The following is a 19,833-nucleotide window of genomic DNA, read 5'->3' as shown; positions in this document are numbered from 1 at the left end:
TGAAAAAATAATAAATGGCAGTATCCAATAAATTCTATAGCTTCTAATATTTATATACTTAACGTAAATTTTATATTGAAATTTGAATATTTGTAACAAAAACTTTACTAATTTATCAATTATATATTCATTAACATTAAATTAAAACCATTTATATTAACAATTATATGATATATTAAAAATAATCAAAATATATTATTAAGCTATAAGCAAATTTATAGTAAAATTTTTAAATTTTTAAATATATTAATTTATAGATATATTTTTTAGCTCAACCGGATTCAAACTCGACCCATTTACAGATAAAACTCATAAATCAAGCTAGTTTAGTTTAATAAATTAGTATGAACAAAACTTTTGTTAAGTTATATTTTAAATAATTTGTTAACAGATTGGCTCATTTTATACCACTATAATATAATTTCAAAATTAATATACAACATAATCATGAAAGTTGGGCTGCCCGCCAAGACTTTACCGGCGAGCATCGTGACTTAGAGAATGATATCTGCTTAATCCTTAAATGAAAATAACTTTCTTTTTCTTTTTCCATTTTAAAAAAAAATTAGTAGTATTTAAATAATAACGTCTATTTTTAGTCTTACTGATTTAAATATCCGGTTTAAGTAAAAAATAAAACAAAATCAATTAAAATGTAGTTTAACAAAATTTTAGAGAAAAAGAAAATTCGTTGCAACTGCCATGTTGGAACTTGAAATTAAGTAGGACCATTTAGTTCAAATCAAACTAGAGAGACAGAGAAAAAGACAGACATCCTTTTAAGTACAGATCCAATTATGTTGAGCATTTATAAACAAATGACAAAAACTAGCACGTAATTAATAATCTATTAGTACTCAATAAACAGATTAAAAAGGTCTTAAGTGTGCCTCACGTGCGTGTGATAGTGGGACAGACACACGCATATATGATATATCACCTGACACTATAGCTTAGCTTTTACCATTACCCAGATGGGTCAAATTAGCAAATTGACAGACCAATCATTAAAGGGCTTGACGATTCTCTCCCATTAGCAAAATGCTAATCTCCAACTTCAAGATCCTGATACTGATGCTCCCACCCATCTTTTTATTTAAATTCCACTCGCATTATGAGCGCGTAAAAGTATTTTCTTGCAAGCTTTCCATTTAAACTCCGCCATCAATATCCTGAAAAAGAAAAAAGAAAAGCTTCAGGTTGGTTTACTATAACCAAGATTCAAGAAACAAGAAACAGCACAAAGCCAAAGTATTTTTTTTTTTTAAAGAAAAAAGAGAAGAAGAAGCTCATCATCAAGAACTATAAGAACGAGAAAACAAGAAAAGAAATGGGAGATATTAATCCTATGTATAATAGGTGTTCATCAATATATTCAACAGGAGTGGTTCATGATCATGATCATCATCACCGTTCATCAGATGATTTCTCAGTTTTTCTTAATCAGATTCTTCTCCGTTCTTCTTCTACTTCGCTATCTTCGACGATGACGACGACAACGACGTTGTCGTTTGCAGCAGCAGCGCCGGTTTCTATGCAGCTGCAAGAGAGTTGTTATCCTCATCATCACCGTTCATGCGTATCAACTGTACAGTTTGGTGATGGAGTGAACGTTGGCTATTTCTCTGGAAATGTGAGAGGCAGTAGTAGTACTGCGGCAAATGCATCGTCTTTGTCCATTGGAGGAGGAGGAGCTAGTGAGAACGAGACTGATCATGAGTGTGACTGTGAAAGTGAGGTACCGATTGTTGTTGTTGACTCGTTCTACATGTGTTGTTTTTTCAAAAAATTTTCTGTTAAGCTCTTACTTAAATTCTCTTTTTTTTTTTTAGGAAATATGGTGAGAAATGTAAAAGCGGAAGTTTAAATATTTATATTTCTTTTGTTAATTTGCTCCGGCTGGGGTTTGAGTTTTGAGAACTCAGGTCCCTTAGATGACTCTACTATCAGTTAGTTCATCTGTTTTTTTTTTTCTTCTAATGTGTGAACTTTTGATGCAGGAGGGTCTTGAAGCTTTGATAGAAGAGGTACAGACAAAGGCAGCTCCTCCACGCAGTTCATCCAAGAGAAGTAGGGCTGCAGAAGTTCACAATTTGTCTGAAAAGGTATTAGCTTTTTTAATAATTTCATTGCTTGAAGGACTCTTGTTTATTCAATTTTTTACTTGGTCTGTTCATAATGGTTTCTGTTTATGGGGTTTTATTCTTGGGGCAGAGGAGGAGAAGTAGAATAAATGAGAAAATGAAAGCGCTGCAGAACCTAATTCCGAATTCTAACAAGGTACTTGATCGCACTTATTGTTTTGAGGTTAAATTTAGTATGTGGAAGATTTGTATTTTTCTTTTTTGGTAGTAAATTTATTCAATTAATTCTTATACAATTGCAGACTGATAAGGCTTCAATGCTTGATGAAGCCATTGAATATCTCAAGCAGCTTCAGCTCCAAGTACAGGTTTGTTTGTGTATTGCCCCTCAGCTTAGTCTTTAATTAGTATCATTAAAGGTTCTCTTAATGTTGCTCCTTCTATAAATGTTGTCCTGCTTGTAGGATTATTTTCCTATAATTTTGGCTTTTATGGTGGTCTGCCAATGTGTTAAGTTCAAAATGAAAAACTTTGGTGTTATAAGTGTGGTTAGTAGGTATTCAAACTTAAAGATGGAATCCAAAACGTTGCAAAATTTTGCATTTGCAGGCATTTGTAACCCTTCAAAGATGATAACTACGTGTTCATTCAAATGCAAGTTTCCTGAGATATAATATGTGCCAAACACATACAGGAAATCCATGTTGAAAAGTAGAGGAGGGTAGATTTATCAAGCATGGAAAAGCCTTTTTCTTTCTTTTTAAACATGCATGATTAGGAAACTCAAGAATGGATCTCTGTAACTAGTTAGGGTGAGTAATTACTAATTAGCAATGGTTTAAATATGGGATTGTTTATCCTCTTTTTTTCAATCATTAGCTATAGTTTGTATTTTCATGTCGAGAGTTGTTTTGAATCTCTGTTCAGCGAGGTTAAGAGTCACAAGAATGTCTGAAGACTCCTCTATTGCAAGTCCTGCCATATATTGTTACTTGTCCGAAGTTCAAAATAAATGTTCATATTTTGTGATTCATTCTCCAGCGAAACAATTTATCAGGCTCAACCGGAATAAATGCTGTGGAATATGTTAGATTACAAGGTAGTGAAATCCGAAGAGCAAAATCATGATCAATCCTCAATCAACTTAAGAATATCAACTTTACATGGATTTAAAATCTTAATTTTGAGTCTCAGCAAGGAAACTTCTATAATAAGTAGGCCGATCAGAATTCAAACTTGAAGCTATGAGAGAGAACAAGTAGTTTGTTCTACTTTCTAACTTGCAAATAATATGATACACATTTCAGATGTTATCATTGAGAAATGGAATAGGTTTGCATCCAATGTGCTTGCCTGGAGTGCTGCAACCAACCCAGTTCTCTCAATTCAGCATGGGATTTGCTGAGGAAAATGGATCTCAGCATACTAATGTAGCAGGCAGTCTTCCTCTAAACCAAGAAAAACCAGAACAAACCGTCTTTGATATTCCAAGCCAATGTGGTGTCTCAAACCAGCTATCAGTACCCAACATGTCAAATGTAATACATTCACAAACCTCATTTGGTATGGAGTCATCTGTCCGGGCTCACTTTGGGCCCTTCCCGCTGCAAACATCTTCTGAGGTAAGTTTGAATATGATTCTTATGCGTATCTTCATGTGGAGGCAGATGAAGTATGGCCATCTCACATGCTTTCAGTTGAAGGAAATTTGCAGGGAAGATGTCTTGCCACACCAACAGCTTAACGCAGAACATTCAGAAAGGATTCCCTTGGGTGATTATGCTATGTCCCATTGTTTCTGTTACATGTGTGCTTATAAATCATACTTCATAGTATTGGATTAGTTAATTTATTGATCGCAGTAGTTGTCTGATGCCTCTTCTGTAGCATACCCCCTGCTCTTTCATCTGACTAGTCTTTTTGTGTTGCAAGCATTTGAAATGCCAGCAACAGCTACTGCATCACATCCCTTTGGAAAACTAGCATCTAATTTAAAAGACAGCAACTCCTTCGGAGCATGCATAATTGGAAGGGATCAAAATGAATGCTTATTCTTAAAGAACATAGAACATAATCTTGTAATTTTCTCAAACTTACAAGGGTAAATGTAGTTTAGTTTCACATGTTTCTTCTTTTCTCATTTTGCTTTCGTTAATGTGTAAATTCAGCTTGGCTTATGCATTTCAATTACCAGGATGCAAACAGGACGAAGTGCTCCGGATGATGACGAAATTAAGATAGAAAGACAGGAGATCCTGGACTGATATGTTACTAAGCTATCTGTGTGTATTTTTCTAGCTACGATACAATGGCCTCAATCTTGAAAGAAATTATTATATGTTTTGTACATGCATCCAGCTGTGGTTGAGCAGAACTTTTGTCTTCAATGCTTAAGCATCAATGGTAGGAAACAAGACCAGTTAGGAACATCTTCTCATCGTGTAATTAAGTAACTTCAGTATCCAATTTGTTAGCTTGATTAAACACTATATAATATGTGAGTTTCTGACAAGGGCTGGGAAAACTATGTTCCTGTCTTCCAAGTTCAAAGATTCCAGTTATTTTCCCCTTGTTTATTTATCACCAAGTCTTGGCAGGGAGAAGTTTGAATATATTGAAGGAGCATTGGAATTAACTGGTCGTCTCCGTTCCAACGAGATTATTCCCTATTTGTCTGACAGATTCTCCTGCCACTTTGATTGTCTATTTTATATGGGTCCTTTTCTTCCAGGTCATTGTTGAATGTCAGTAGTCAAATTAGGTGCGTTTCAACTGTCAAAAAGTTCTGGTAATTACCAAAGAATTCCATGTTCTTTACTCCAGTCTTTACTCTCCTTATCCTTCAAACAAGGCATCCGATTCTGGAGTGACCGGAAATAAAAGAAAATTCCCATTTCACGACTCCGACCAACTAAAATATTTGGCGTGAACTTTCTGATAGTTGATCATTGTAGAAATGAGATTTGAACTTGAATTTTCGTTTAAATAAAACATATTAGTCATAACAATTTTTTTCTAATAAAATTAATTATTTGGAGGAAAAATCTAAATAAAAAGATTGTGTTTTGTGAACCAAACAAAGGTTTGGGATGAGTCAGTGAATTGTGGATTCTTCGAAAATTTCCTACACACAATTTGCATATGTTTCTGTCAGCTTTTCTGTATCAAATATTAATTACGAAATTTTTGTCAAATTCTGCAATTCAAACCTGCAGAAATTGTTATGCGAATTCAAACAAATAGAAAAGAATAGTGAAGACAATGATCATCAGAGGAGTATAACCAAGCATCTTATGACGCCCTGAAATAAAATTAACAAAAGCAAACAATGCCTTGATCATCAGAGGAATATAACTACGCATCTAATGAAACCTGAAAATAAATTAATAGGAAGCAACAATGCTTCTGTGTCGTGACATGTGTTGTCCCATTGCACATGTCTACTTGGCCTATTCTCTTCTTCATCAGTTATATATTAATTAATCAGGGTTTGTCTGCAAATGACTACTAGTAAAGTCTCCGAGTTGGTCGCTGGGAGAGATATATTTAAAGTAAATGAAATTAAAATAATTTTATCTTCTTTCTTTCTTTCCATTCCGTTTATTTCAGTCCATCCAAACAGATTATTAGCATTGTAACTCTTAGGTTAACTTTTTTCTTTTTATTGGGAGTTCAACGGGTCACGGAGCAAATAATAAAAAAAAGTATTCATTATTAGTATTTTATCATTTAATTTTTAATAATTTTTTTTTCAATCAATGCTAATTTATATATATCATAATACTTTTTATATATTTTACGGGTTAAGATAATAATATAACTCATTTTTGTCTGTTTTTTCTTCTCTCTTACTTATTTTTTTAATTTTTATTTCTATTTTCTATTAAAGCTTTTTTAGCACTAAATGAAATATTGTCTTATATGTTTTACAGGTTAAGATAATAATGTAACTTATTTTTGTCTATTTTTTCTTTTCTCTTTTATTTATTTATATACTTTTTATTTCTATTTTCTATTAATGCTTTCTTAGCACTAAATAAAATGTTGGATTAATTTTATAAAATTTTAATTTTTATTCATTTGTTGTTTTAAAAAAATATATTTGTTATCTTTTTATTTCTAATAATATTTTTTTAAAGAATATTTATTAACTTCCTTTCTTCTCTTATTGTTTTGAGGTGAAAGAATATACTCCATTTTTATTTTTTGAAGTGAATGTAAGAAAATAAAATCTTTTAACTGTTATTTGAATACATGAGAAACAAAAAAAATAAAAATATTATTTTTCTTTTAATTTTTTGAGAAACATACAAATCTTTTAAAAAAATAGTGCGGAGAAATGGATAGAAAAATAGAAGAAAAAAATTATATTATTTTAAAAGATAAGTACAAAAAAATATCATGTAGTTTCACTATTTTATAATTTTCAGAATGTGATTTCTTTTAGACAAAAAGAAATACATGGTTATAAATCATGATAAAAAAAATATATATCTAAGACTGAAAACATGATAACGATGGCTGATCAGAGTAAGGATGGCTAAATCCTTACCGACCAATATTCTTTAATAGTGAAATATCTTTTTGTAACTATTTTTAACCACATGTATCTTTTTATATGAAAAAAGACTATATACTGAAAATTGTCAAATAGTAAAATTATAAAATATCCATTCGTATTTATTCCTTATTTTAAATGAAGGTACTTAAGTCAATTTACTATTTAAAATAAGTTACATAAACACTTTAACATGTAAAACTGGTTAAAGACACTTTATTGAGTATTTTTGACATATTTAAACACTTAATTAAATAAAAAATAGTTTAAACATCAAAATTAAAAAATCAAAATAATAAATTTGTAATTTTTCCCTTTTTATTATTCTGATAATAAATTTCTATGAATGTTATTGAATAATGGATGGAGAAATGTCTATCAATATTTATAAAGAAATTATTTTTTTGCGAGGAAAATAAAATATGAAAAGTGGCTGAAATTTACTGTATCTTCACTTGTGCATTTTAGAATCTAAGTGAAATAATTTTAATGACCCAATTGATTTTTTCTTACAAATTAAATTAACTTATTTATCCCTAAAATGTGAGGGAATATTGATGAGGGCTATGCTTGAATGTAGATACTTGATGAGGCCTATGCTTGTATGGATATTGATGAGTCCTAAGTCTAAAAATACACGTGCACACTTAATTAAATGAATGCATGATTTTGTGGCCCATTGGCTTTTTGCATCTCATTTTAAAAATTTCTTGCATTTGTTTTACAATCGTATAATGCCGTATATAATTATTTATTGATATTCAATGGACCAACCACTCATAGAAAAAAAAAAAAAAAAAGGAAAGTTTGATTCTCTATTTTCATTAAAGAATTTAATTATTAGATTTTGGATAGTAACAAAATATTATCCAGACCGCATTGTAAAAGCATTTTTAATGGTGCTTTTTATTTTAAAGAGTATTTTTTATTTAATAAAGAGCATTTTTACTTATAAAGAGTATAAATAATTTTTTGAGTCCAATACTCTCATTGTTTTTATCTTTATTTTACTTTATTTAATAAGTATTAATATTTTAATTTATTTATTTTTTTCTTAAAAAAATTTACTTTTGAAGTAAAAAGCTAAAAGATAGTAAACAGTAGATACTAATTAATAAAATATAATAAAATATATAGGAACTTGTAATTTATTAATTACAATAAGAATAAATAGTGAATTAGTTCTCTAAATGTAGATAGTCAAATTAACTATCTACTTTATATTTTAAAAATAGAGAGTATGTTGGAGTTTTATTTTATTGAATAACTCTTCGTAATAAAAAACTTAGCTTATATAAAAAGTCTTCTGGAGATGTCTTATTTTTTTCTAAATTTTAACAATTTTTTTTTAAAGTGACGAGTCTTGTAAAATTATTTAATTATTGTTTTAAGTCTTAAACATAATTATTTTATTAATTACAATAAAAATTATAAAATTTTATAAAAATTATTGAATTCTAAATGACGAAACTCAAATTTAATATTTATTTAATGAGAAACCAACAAAATATAATCTAATATCCTTGTAAGAATTTTTATGAATTACATAAAAATAGCTATCTTCAATAATTTATAAAAATAAAAATTTATTTAATTAAATGGCAGGTCTAATAATTTTAATACTAATTAGATTTAAATTCAAATCCATTAACAAGATACTCCGCTCATTTATTCATTTAACTTCTATAATAAAATTAATTCAATTTCTAATAAACTATATCACGTTAAGGAAAAAATGAATTGGATCGAATGTTGTTATTCTTATTTTTTTGAAATATATACGGCTACGGTGAGGCCAGAGGGAAGAAAGAGAGAGGGAGAGAGAGAGAGAGAGAGAGAGAGAGAGTGTATAAGGGAGCAGAAAATAGTTATTAACGGCCAAACAAAGCGGTTCTGTGTCTCCACTTTGTTCTTCGTCACGCCCACGTTTATTCAGACACACACACACACACACACACACACACATATATATATGCATATGCATGTTTAGCTTATCAATTCAGCGAATCAAATATACTACGCGACCAATTCATTTGGCAACTACAATTGCCCCAACTGTTATTTAATAAAAGAAACAACCAAAAAAGAAAGAAGAAAATGGAGGCGAAAGCTAATGGTCCGGTTAGATACCGGTCGGAGTCTTCGGGTCGGGTTGATCCTACGACTAACCCGATGATAACGCCTCTATTAACGGATCTCTATCAGTTTACCATGGCTTATGCTTACTGGAAAGCCGGAAAACATCAAGAGCGAGCTGTGTTAGCATTCCTTTACTCGTTGCTTTATTTACTGTTTGGTTGTTTCTTTATCAATCATTATTCTGCAAATTTCTTAACTACCAAATATAAGAAGAGAAAAACGGTTAGCAGTCACTAATGTTTTGTTTTTTCTTTTTCTTTTAATTGAATGTTGTGATGGTTCAGGTTTGATTTATATTTTAGGAAGAATCCATTCGGTGGTGAGTATACAGTATTTGCTGGATTAGACGAATGCATTAGGTTTGTTGCTAATTTCAAGTTCACCGAAGATGAGATTTCATTTCTACGCCAAACTTTGCCTTCTTGCGAGGTAAAAAGAAAAATTGAAATTACTGTAAATTCATCTTACTATAATTGTTATTATTTTCATACATATTTTTTATCTCTAGAATGATTATGTGTCACTTTTGGCTGGACTTCTGAAATTAATGATGCAATGTTTTAGAAACAGAAAATAGAAAAAGCAGCTGTTATTACTGTTTTCATCAGTTTGATTTGGTAGCTGCATTTTTTCTTAAAAATCTGAAATTCTTAGGTTAAGTATGCCAAGACTGGTGTATCTTCTATATTTTCTTAACATATACTTGTATCTCAATTATTACTATTTATTTAGTTATTATTGGGACAAATATTGATACTCTCTACCTGATCATTTGTACTTATGTACTTACATTTTGTATCAGTTGATGTGTTATAGTTTGCATTGCGGATTTGGTCTTAGTTAAGGTTTTTCATATGCTTTACAATAATCTGAATTGCAGTAATTTAGAAAAAAAATTTTTAGTTGCCAGTTTTTGTTTTCTCTTTAGTGATGGTCCTGAACTGTTTGTTGTGATATTGCACTGTATATGGTTATCTGAGCAGTGTTTACTGCTGATTATAGGATGGCTTCTGCGATTATCTTAGAGGACTTGACTGCTCTGAAGTTGAACTGTATGCTGTTTCAGAGGGCTCAGTTGTCTTTCCAAAGGTTCCTCTACTAAGAATTGAAGGCCCAATTGCTGTGAGTTTCAAAATTCTTTGTTTTCTTCTTTACAATTCTTTTTTAATGTTGTAGTGTATACCTTAGTTCTGTTTCGTTTCGATGATTTATCTCTTATGCTAGACCATTCATACACTGAACAGAAATAGATCTTAATGCCTCTATTTCTTGTGTTAGGTGGTTCAATTGCTGGAAACTCCATTACTCAATCTTGTTAATTTTGCATCACTAGTGGCAACAAATGCAGCGAGGCATCGATCTGTTGCTGGAAAATCAAAATTACTACTAGAGTTTGGGCTTCGGCGGGCTCAGGTTTCCATTTGTTAATTCATTTTCTTTTACCTATTATTCATGAGTTGCTCTACTAACTTCTGTTATGGGAAAAAAAATCTATCTATTCCACATACAGGGACCTGATGGTGGAATAAGTGCATCAAAGTACAGCTATCTTGGAGGATTTGATGCAACAAGGTAACTCCTGTTGAAAAATCCTTGCATCATGCATTGATGTTTACTTTTTCTTTAACCACAGGTTGCATTCATCTGAAAAACTTTTTGTGCTTTGACAGCAATGTTGCAGCTGGGAGGTTATTTGGGATACCTCTACGTGGAACACATTCCCATGCTTTTGTTAGTTCATACATGGTAATGCTCACAACAAACTCAAGATATGATGAGTAATTTTTAAATTGAATTGGTGAACAGTTACTTAGACGTTTCTGAAGTAGCATTTTAGTTTATGATGCATTTCCAAAAAATATGCTTAAAGTAACATGGCAGTTTGTTTCTGGAGTTATATAACTCCTTGCTATAAGAAATAACTTTGCATGTATGCCTCTCAAATGGCCAATTGTGCTGTTGCACTTTCTTCTTGTGTGGTTGTTAATCTTATTTTCTTTCACATGAAGCCTTTAGCTGAGCTTCGAATTGACTCCATATTCCTGCTCATACTGCAATTTCTTTATGCAATTGTTACCTGATATCTAACAAATTCCTTTATCCCTAATTTTGTGATTTAAGTTTATATGCAAATAAATACTGTTATTTTACTATTTATTTTTTTGCTTGATTTATCCCATTCTTGCAGGGCCTTGATGAGATTGTAGACAAAACACTCCAGAGCTCTGATGGCTCCAGTAGCTGTGAGGATTTTGTCAGTCTGGTCCAGACATGGTTGAGCAAAATTCAGGTGTCATATGTTGGCCTTTTAGATAAGTATTATTAGTGTGCAGCATTCCATCTTATCTTTATTTGTAGCTAGAGATAACTGAGTATGCTCACTACTTTGGTTTAAAAATATTAGCATATTCATGCTATAAGGATCCTCTATTTACTCTCTATTTGATGGAAAAAAAAAGTGGGTATTCACATCCTGTGTTTGTGGTTAGAATGTGTCTTGGTTCTGATTCCTTAGTCCTTATAATCGCATGCAGCAAGCAATATAACTCTTGGTGTAATACATGGTATGGCATATGCAAATTACTTGGCTTGGAATTCTTTTAAACATAATTTACAAGTTTGTCTTAGGTATTAAGACATTGTGATGGCAGTGGGACTTGTTAACTATTTCAAGCATAGCACATATCAAGCTTGGTTGTGTGTAAAGACAACAAAATGCAGTCAAGGGTGGTCAAGTTTTGATTGTATTTCAAGAAACAGAATTCTCCCCTCAATTTTTTCTACTAGAAACTATATGTATACCCTGTATTAGCTTATGTTAAAGCAGCTTATTCTACTTTTCTTGTGATCGATAGAGGCAGATGTTTATATATTTTTATTGCCAGCTAATGCTACAAATAATGGTTTGGCCATCAAAGTACAAAGGCTATGAATTGTTTGTCATTTTTCTTTCTGTTTATTATTTTTCTTCATGCCCTATTTTTCTGTTTGTAAATGTCATATCTAACATGCAGTGGTCAAAATCATTGCGTGGTGTTTTTGGTGAGACCAATCAAAGTGAGCTCTCAGCTTTCACCTCATACGCCCTGGCCTTCCCCAACAATTTTCTGGCCCTTGTAGACACATACGATGTGAGTAATTATATTTTTTGCATATTAGCTGTTTTCATCTTTCTTATATGGACGGGTTCGGTCTATCTTAACTTTCTATCTGTTTCCTAGATTAGATGGCTTTTTTTGTCCTTTGGCGTCATGAAGCACAATTTTGTTAACACGTAGATCATGACATGATTCTTTTTCGGTTTGGGATATATTGCTGAAGATTACAGCTGATATTACAAATTTAACTTGATTAAATTCTCTCTCTTTTCTATGCCACAAGCATTGGGGAGCTAACTATTACATCGTTGAATAATTTTATTTCTGATACATTTAGCTGTAATAACTCAAAGGAATGAAGGGAAAACTGAAAGGGAATTTAATCTGTAAAGGTAGCATTCGTTATGAAGTTGATACTTTCTCATCTTGTAGTTCAATATCTGGTATTGACAAACCATAATTGATTCACGTTAACAAGGTTGATGCAATGGAAGTGTCCATGAGTCAATCTTTATGTAGCATATGTGCAAAGTTTGGTTATATGCTGCTGTCCATTCTCTCCGACTCTCTGTATATATGTGGGTCTGCTGCTTGTTACAGGTTGTCTTGTTAGTTAGGGCATTGTTACTTCTTATTAAGCATGGTTTTATAGCTATTAACTATGGCAGTTACCTCACTCTATCAACATCTATTTACCAGGTCATGCGGAGCGGAATCCCCAACTTTTGTGCTGTTGCCCTAGCACTCAATGATCTGGGGTAAGTCTTTTTTTTTACTAGTGCTTTTGTTTCTGTTTTCTTTTCATTTTTCTATCTAGCAGTTTCTTTTTTCTACAGCCATTCTTAAACTTGTTAATATTCACTCGGGTCACTTGTTTCTATTTTGATATTGTTGGCCTAATAGCTTTATGTAATACATGTTTTTTTGTGAGGCCAAATTGAAACATGATAAGATGATGGTAATCCAAATCATATTTGTGATAAAAGAAAAAAGAAAATTAAGTCAAACAATCCATTAATAAGATAAGGTGCAGTCTGCGTGGCCCTTTCAAGGGTTTGATGCTTAACTGAAGTGGTCAATTTATTGGTATGTAAAGCTTCTGTTACATTGACTTGCATCTTTCGAGCCTGTGATGCTGTTTCTTCCTTTTGTTAAATCTTCCATCTTGAAAGTCTTACCTGTTTTTCTGCTTCACATATTCCATCTTTCCTTTAATTTTCATCTTTGCCTAGTTTGAGATTCAAGTGTATCATTTTTCTTCATAGCATTCCAACAACTTGCAAAATTAGTGGTCTTGTCTATATTTTTAAGCATTTCTGAGGTTTCATTAGGGAGTTTAAACAGTGTGTTTTTGCAGCTACAAAGCAGTAGGCATTAGACTGGACTCTGGTGACCTAGCATATTTATCATCTGAGGTCCGGAAGTTCTTTTGTGCCATTGAGAAGGAATTTGGAGTGCCTGGTTTTGGAAAGACAAGTATTACTGCTAGCAATGATCTCAATGAGGAAACTTTAGATGCTTTAAACAAGCAGGTAATCATTTGAACCCCAGAGATGTTTTAAATAAATTACATGAACATGCTGCTTTGGGACTTATTAAATTTTCAAGGTATCTATGATCTATGAGAGAAATATTTGAATGGTTTCACTCTTAAAATTTCTATATTATTGTGCTTACTCATGCATGTTGTGCGTGCTGCTTAGCAATAAGGATAAGTGATAGTTTCTGTAGTCCTTCCTACTGGTTCTAATGAGCTAAGATCCAGTTGCTATTGACTATAGTTAGAACTAACAGGTTAATTATCTAAGTGTCTTTTAAATTGTAATATATGCTTTCCAACCAACTGGGCAACACCATCCGTCTATAAATATGATGTGCAAAGTGTATTCAAACTAATACTTTTGTTGTTTCCATCAAAATTTGTTAATCTCACCAAGAAAGAGAAGGATAGCATGCTTTGTTGAATTTAAATACCTTAATTGAATTGATTTTATTCACTACACAGGGTCATGAAGTGGATGCATTTGGAATAGGCACCTATCTTGTCACTTGCTATGCTCAAGCTGCTTTGGGCTGCGTCTTCAAGCTTGTTGAGATCAACAATCAGCCTCGTATCAAACTTTCAGAAGATGTTTCGAAGGTTGATCACTGTGGCAAGAAACTTTAGCAACTCCCTCTCTCTCTCTCCCCCCCCCCCCCCCCCCCCCTCTTTCATACACACTTATAAGCATTTTGTGATGTTCTTCCTTGTTTTCTATACTAGGTCTCTATACCATGTAAAAAGCGCTGTTACAGATTATATGGCAGAGAGGGATACCCTCTGGTGGACATCATGACGGGGGAAAATGAACCATCCCCGAAGGTAAGTTGTAAGCTAATTGAATTTTTTTATCTGTTCCAGTCCTCTGCTTCATTGGTATATCAACTTGTTTTGGTATTGTGTGAACCATACTTAAGAATATGCTATTTAAGGATGTCACTTCATTTTACTTATAGGTGAAGAATTTTCTACTGAAAGCTAAAATATCAACTTTCAGAGCAGCTTTCATTGTCTGTCTCTTCTTATCCTGACTAGATTGAAGTTGTGTTTATTCATGTCTGCAATTTCAGGTGGGAGAACGGATACTCTGTCGTCATCCTTTTAATGAATCTAAGAGAGCATATGTGGTTCCACAGAAGGTTGAGGAGCTTTTGAAGTGTTATTGGCCTAGGAACACAGGTGGGATTTCTGTGATATGTAAAAGTCTTTGGGCATGACCACTTGAACCAAAGGTTCAGAACATTTGCATCTTTTGGACAACAATAGAACATGTGCATAGGTTGACGTTACAATTTTCTAGATCAGTTTACAGTGTTTAAAATAAGTATTGTGATTCTTAAAGGTAAAGCAAGAGAAGATTTGCCTCCTCTTAAGGACATCAGAGAGCGTTGTATCAAGCAGCTCGAGCAAATGCGGCCTGATCATATGAGGAGGCTGAACCCAACACCTTATAAAGTATTGCATCTTTCTTATCCTAACAGTATCCTTTCCTATTTTTCATGGTTGCAACTAAATATAAATTTCTTCATGCCAAACAGGTGAGTGTTAGTGCAAAACTGTACGACTTCATCCATTTTCTATGGCTCAATGAGGCGCCTGTTGGGGAGTTGCAATAAGGATCAGAAGAAGTATTGCTTGAAGCAGTGTACAAAATGCAGGTCAGGTAATGATTCCAAAAAAATTGGAGGAGCTTCTTCAAATAGTCAGCACTCACTCAGCGCATATATAAGTTTCTATACATAAAGTTTACCACATTTTGGGTTTTGAGGAACTATTTATTACCTTAATAATTAATAAAAATAAGTGGCTGTTCTTCCTTTTGTTCCAAACATTCAGTTTAGTTTTGCGTATGTAAAGAAAGCAGCAGAGTTAAAAGTAAATGCTCAATATAATCTTTTGCACGCTGTGTCTTAAAGAAAAGTAAAAATTCTTGGGCAATCCTGTAGGACAAACTATCGAAGGCCAATTCTTTCTCAAATTCTGAACCATTTTCACTGGCATTCAATTAGAGATGACAGATTGGTTCAGTTCTGAGTTGGGTCATTCGGGTCTTGTGCTATTTCGGATTCCGGTAATTTCCATATTAGATTGTTTTGATTTTGGATCATTTCTTGTAGGTTATTTCAAGTTTGAATTTCTTCAGTGTCGGTCATTTTGATTTTGGTTTGATGCAGGTTAGGTTTTGGTTTTATCATTCAAAACCCTTTAATTTTCTCCCTTTATAAATGATAACATCTGATGTTATAAACTATAACAACGGTTAATTTCATTGACATTATTTAGCTTCTCATTATAAATTATAACAGCTACTGATTTGGTGCGTGTAAAATGATTGGCAGAAAAAGTAAAGAGAGAAGATGAGAAGCTAATAATTAATTCATCCAATACCCAATACATGACACACTTAACTAACTCAATAATAGTCACGTGCAACAACCTTTTAACAGAATTTAACTAACCTTCCCAATGAATACAAGCCATACCATCAAGGAATCGAGGTGATAATTCTTCCACACATCAATACCTCTCCCTCAAGCAACCTTGTCCACAAGGTTGAGGTTAAAGGAACATCTATTTCAAATCTTACAAGAATTCCCATGTAGTCTCTGCCAATAGTAACCCTGACCACCGCACAAGAATCTTGGTGGCAGCATGATTACTCTTTTTCACTGTCTTCCTATCCATAATTGCTATAGGAGCCAAGGAAGGCGAATCCAATGCTGGGACCTCTATAGATACTTGTGTTGCAGCTGGGAGAGATATCTTAAGTTGTGAAAAATGAAAGACATGATGCATAGAAGATCCAGGAGGCAACTCGAGCTAGCATGCTACTGCTCCTACCTTATCAATTACCAGATAAGGACCATAAAAGAGTCTTGATAGTTTGCAACCTTTCTTTGTACCAAAGTGTGTTGTCTATAGGATTGTGACTTCAGATAAATCCAGTCCCCACTCTGGAATTCCCTTTCAGACCCATGCTTGTCTGCCAATTGCTTTATTATGTGTTGAGCTTTCTACAAGTGATGCTTAATGACTTGCAACCCCAATTCTCTATCTTGTAATGCTTGATCAACTGCTGCAATGGAAGAGTCCCCATGATATTATGGAATTTGTAAGGGTGGAGGTGTTCCATAAATAATTTCGAAGGGAATGGTATGAATAGAGGAGTGGTAATTGGTGTTATACCACCATTCTGTCAAGGCTAACCACTTGAACTAATCAGAGGGGTTTGATCTAGTCATACATCTCATATAAGCTTCCAACACCTATTAACCACCTCTATTTGACCATCAATTTGGGGGTGGTAAGAGGTGGATTTGCATAAAGAAACTCCTTGCAGCTTTAAAAGTTCATCCCAAAAAGAGCTATTGGATCCCTATCATTGACTACAGATCCCGCAATCCATGGAGTTTAAATATGTTTTAAAAACAATTAAGCTACTCTAGATGCGTAATAAAGAGGTTTTAAGCCTATAAAGTGTGCATAGTTGCTAAATCGGTCTACCACCACCAAGATTACATCATTGCCATCAGATTTAGGTAGGCCTTCAATAAAATCCAGATTGATGTCAGTCCATATTCCCTTAAGTATTGGTAGTGGTTGTAACTTCCCAGGAGTCTGCACATTCTCAGGCTTGTATTGCTGGCATATACTACAAGCTCTGATGTAGTTTCTAATGTCCTTAAGTCCCTTCCAATAAAACAACATTTGTACCCTCTTGGTGGTAGCCAACACCCTAGAATGCCCTTTAAGTGAAGAATCATGCATCAATTGAATGATTTTATACCTTAAGCTATTGTCATTTCCCACCACTAATCTTCCTTTCCTTTTTAATAACCCGTCAGCCCATGTATAAGGCCCATATATAGTTTTGTTCTGCTGTAGAGCAGTGATAATAGTTCGCACATACTGATCACCTTGGCAACTGGCCTCTATCTCTGGTAGCAAGCTAAAGCTAGTAGTAAAGATTGTTAAAGCTGCTAACTCTGAGTGTTGTGTCCTTGAAAGAGCATCAGCTGCAATATTTTCTCTTCTCTTCTTGTAGGTTATTTCAAAATCATAGCCAAAAAATTTGGCTATTTATTTCTATTGATGTGCATTGGTGATCCTTTGCTCCAACAGAAATTTCAAGCTTAGGTGGTCAGTTCTAATGAGAAAGTGTTAAGAGCTAAGATAGTGATCCCGCTTCCTAACATCATACACCACAGTTAAGAGCTCCTTATCATAAACACACACACACACACAGATGTCTAGGGCCTAAAGCTTTACTTATGAAAGTTATAAAATGCGAGTCCTGCATAAGAATTGCCCTAATCCCCACATCACATGCATACATTTCCACTATAAACTGCTTAGGAGGGTAGAGTTGGTAATGGGCAGTGGTTAAGGTCTCTTTAAGCTTATCAAAAGCTTCCTAAGCCTTAGCAGACCAAGCAAATGCATCCTTCTTTAATAAGTCTGTCAGAGGCATACTAATGAATCCATACCCTCTAATGAACCTTTTATAATATCTTGAGAGTCCAAGGAAGCCCCTCAGTTGCTTAATATTAGATGGAGTTAGCCATTTGATGACTGCCTCAATTTTCTTTGGGTCAGTAGATACTCTTGCAGTTGAAATATGATGCCCTAGAAATTCCACAGAATGTTCCCCAAATGAGCACTTGCTTTTCTTGGCAAACAACTTGTGCCCACATAACTTATAAAAAACCAATTATAGATGTTGCACATGTTTCTAAAATCCCTTGCTATAGACTAAAGTATCATAAAAAAACATAAGTACAAACCTCGTGAGAATTGGCCTAATAACATAGTTAGCTCTAAAATGTAGAAGGTGCATTGGTAAATCCAAATGCCATGACCCCAAACTCATAGTGGCCATCATGTGATCTAAATGCAGTTTTATAAATATCAGCTAAATGCATCCTTATTTGGTGGTAACCTGACCTCAGGTCAATATTAAAAAGAATTGTAACTCCATGTAGCTCATCTGAGAGTTCCTCAATGACATGAATTAAGAACCTGTCCTTCACAGTGTTCTTGTTAAGTTTTCTACAATCAATGCACATACGCCAGTTGTTGTCCTTCTTTTTCACCAATACAATGGATGAAGAGAAAGGGTTGACACTTGGCCGTATTACTCCACTGGCCAATAACACTTGAATCATATGTTCCACCACTATTTTCTGGGGAGTTGACTGTTTATAAGGTCTAATGTTGACTAGTTTAGCTTCATAATGAGAGGAATTCTATGGTTGTGGGTTCTATGGGGAGGGAGTTCTTTTGATTCATCAAAGATGGTAGTATAATTTTCCAGCAACTAAGAAAGGGTGCCAGGTAGTGTTTGGGAAGGTGGTCTACTGTTGCTGAAGTTAGAGGTGCGCTGGACTTGTATAACATAGGCTGTTTGAGAAGAATGAGAGTGCAACAAAATTTGGCTTATAGTTTCTCTAGGAATTTGTAGAAATTTGGTGGTTGTCAAACCTTGTGATTGATGTCTAACCCCTTGTATAGTAAACTTCGTCTTAAGGGTTTTAAAATTCCAAGCTATGTCTCCAAATTCACTAGCCATTGTATGCCCAGAACCTTTTCACATCCCTAAAGGCATCATAAAGAAATTAGAGTGAATTCAATTCCCTGAACCTTCTAAGGAAATGAGGTGCACTTGTATGCACAAGAGACATGGTTGCCATCAGCTACTGTTATATCCACAGGATCCATTTCTGTCAACTTGCACCCTAATCCCTTAGCCACTTAGAGATCCAGGAAATTGTGAGTGCGTCCAAAATCTATAAGGATATATATGGTCCTCTTCTTTATAATTCCCTTAATCTCATAGTCTTGTAGGGATGTTTCATCAAATCCCCTATAGCATACAAAGATAGTTGGGGAATTTCACCTGCAATTTCCTCCACTCCGTTGCAAGTTTTCCAGTTTATCTAAGGTAGCTAATTTATCATGACAGTCTTGCACCATAATCATGTGGAGCTGTTTCTTTTTGTACTGATGACCTAGTGAAATTTCTCATCGCACTAAAAATAAAGGTTTTTGGCTCTCTTTTTATTCAACTCTTCAGGTGTGAGTCTTCTAATTCTTGGATAGTTGGTTTTAGTGGTGTTCAAGTTTTGAGAAGGTTTAGTGTTTGGTTGGTAGGAATTTGTTTTAGGATGTTGAGTATTTTGGAGTGGGTAGTAGGGGAGGCTTAATGTTATAAGTTCTGTAACCCTTGGATACATTCAAATAGGAATCCTGCATCCTAGCAAGTGCATAAGCCTGTTGAAGGTTGTTGGGGTTTAACATTTTCACAGGTATTTTAATTTCATCTTTCAATCCACTCAAAAAGCAACTAAGGGAGTATTCTTCAGAAAGAGTGACTCTATTGGAGAGTATCAAATTCCTCAAAAAAAGAATGTAATG

At 33.6% G+C, this 19,833-nt stretch overlaps 2 protein-coding genes across 15 annotated transcripts; both read left to right on the top strand.

The window, feature by feature from the left end:
• Positions 1–1,053: 1,053 nt before the first annotated feature.
• LOC8289459 (transcription factor SPATULA) lies at positions 1,054–4,645 on the top strand. Of its 14 annotated transcripts, none has more exons than XM_015722009.3 (8): positions 1,056–1,738; positions 2,001–2,105; positions 2,215–2,280; positions 2,387–2,452; positions 3,392–3,706; positions 3,788–3,857; positions 4,017–4,162; positions 4,253–4,645. In XM_015722009.3, exons 1-8 carry the CDS (start codon positions 1,331–1,333, stop codon positions 4,346–4,348), a joined length of 1,272 nt encoding a protein of 423 aa, XP_015577495.1. In that variant the 5' UTR covers positions 1,056–1,330; the 3' UTR covers positions 4,349–4,645. The 14 variants fall into 14 exon arrangements, with proteins under 14 accessions (XP_015577491.1, XP_015577492.1, XP_015577495.1 ...); XM_015722008.3 differs by having other exon boundaries at positions 1,058–1,738; positions 3,782–3,857; XM_015722005.3 differs by having other exon boundaries at positions 1,054–1,738; positions 3,392–3,857.
• A 3,788-nt stretch (positions 4,646–8,433) lies between these two features.
• LOC8289458 (nicotinate phosphoribosyltransferase 1) lies at positions 8,434–15,248 on the top strand. Its single transcript, XM_002523566.4, has 15 exons — positions 8,434–8,900; positions 9,066–9,210; positions 9,784–9,903; positions 10,060–10,194; positions 10,292–10,353; positions 10,452–10,527; positions 10,970–11,071; positions 11,796–11,912; positions 12,579–12,637; positions 13,237–13,411; positions 13,885–14,019; positions 14,143–14,241; positions 14,490–14,598; positions 14,762–14,874; positions 14,958–15,248. Exons 1-15 carry the CDS (start codon positions 8,740–8,742, stop codon positions 15,033–15,035), a joined length of 1,686 nt encoding a protein of 561 aa, XP_002523612.1. The 5' UTR covers positions 8,434–8,739; the 3' UTR covers positions 15,036–15,248.
• Positions 15,249–19,833: the final 4,585 nt, after the last annotated feature.

Source organism: Ricinus communis, chromosome 7 (assembly GCF_019578655.1).
Source record: "Ricinus communis isolate WT05 ecotype wild-type chromosome 7, ASM1957865v1, whole genome shotgun sequence".
Classification (NCBI taxonomy): Eukaryota; Viridiplantae; Streptophyta; class Magnoliopsida; order Malpighiales; family Euphorbiaceae; genus Ricinus; species Ricinus communis.
The sequence above is the reverse complement of the archived record's forward strand: the minus strand, read 5'-3'. Positions and strand labels throughout refer to the sequence as shown.

Excerpts from the sequence above, each read along its gene's own strand:
- LOC8289458 (XM_002523566.4), top strand. The coding sequence starts at position 8,740 with ATGGAGGCGAAAGCTAATGGTCCGGTTAGATACCGGTCGGAGTCTTCG. Across the intron at positions 8,901-9,065 it reads AAACATCAAGAGCGAGCTGT|GTTTGATTTATATTTTAGGA; the intron begins GTTAGCATTCCT and ends GTGATGGTTCAG. Across the intron at positions 10,195-10,291 it reads TTGGGCTTCGGCGGGCTCAG|GGACCTGATGGTGGAATAAG; the intron begins GTTTCCATTTGT and ends TTCCACATACAG.
- LOC8289459 (XM_015722005.3), top strand. The coding sequence starts at position 1,331 with ATGGGAGATATTAATCCTATGTATAATAGGTGTTCATCAATATATTCA. Across the intron at positions 1,739-2,000 it reads AGTGTGACTGTGAAAGTGAG|GAGGGTCTTGAAGCTTTGAT; the intron begins GTACCGATTGTT and ends CTTTTGATGCAG. Across the intron at positions 2,106-2,214 it reads TTCACAATTTGTCTGAAAAG|AGGAGGAGAAGTAGAATAAA; the intron begins GTATTAGCTTTT and ends TTCTTGGGGCAG.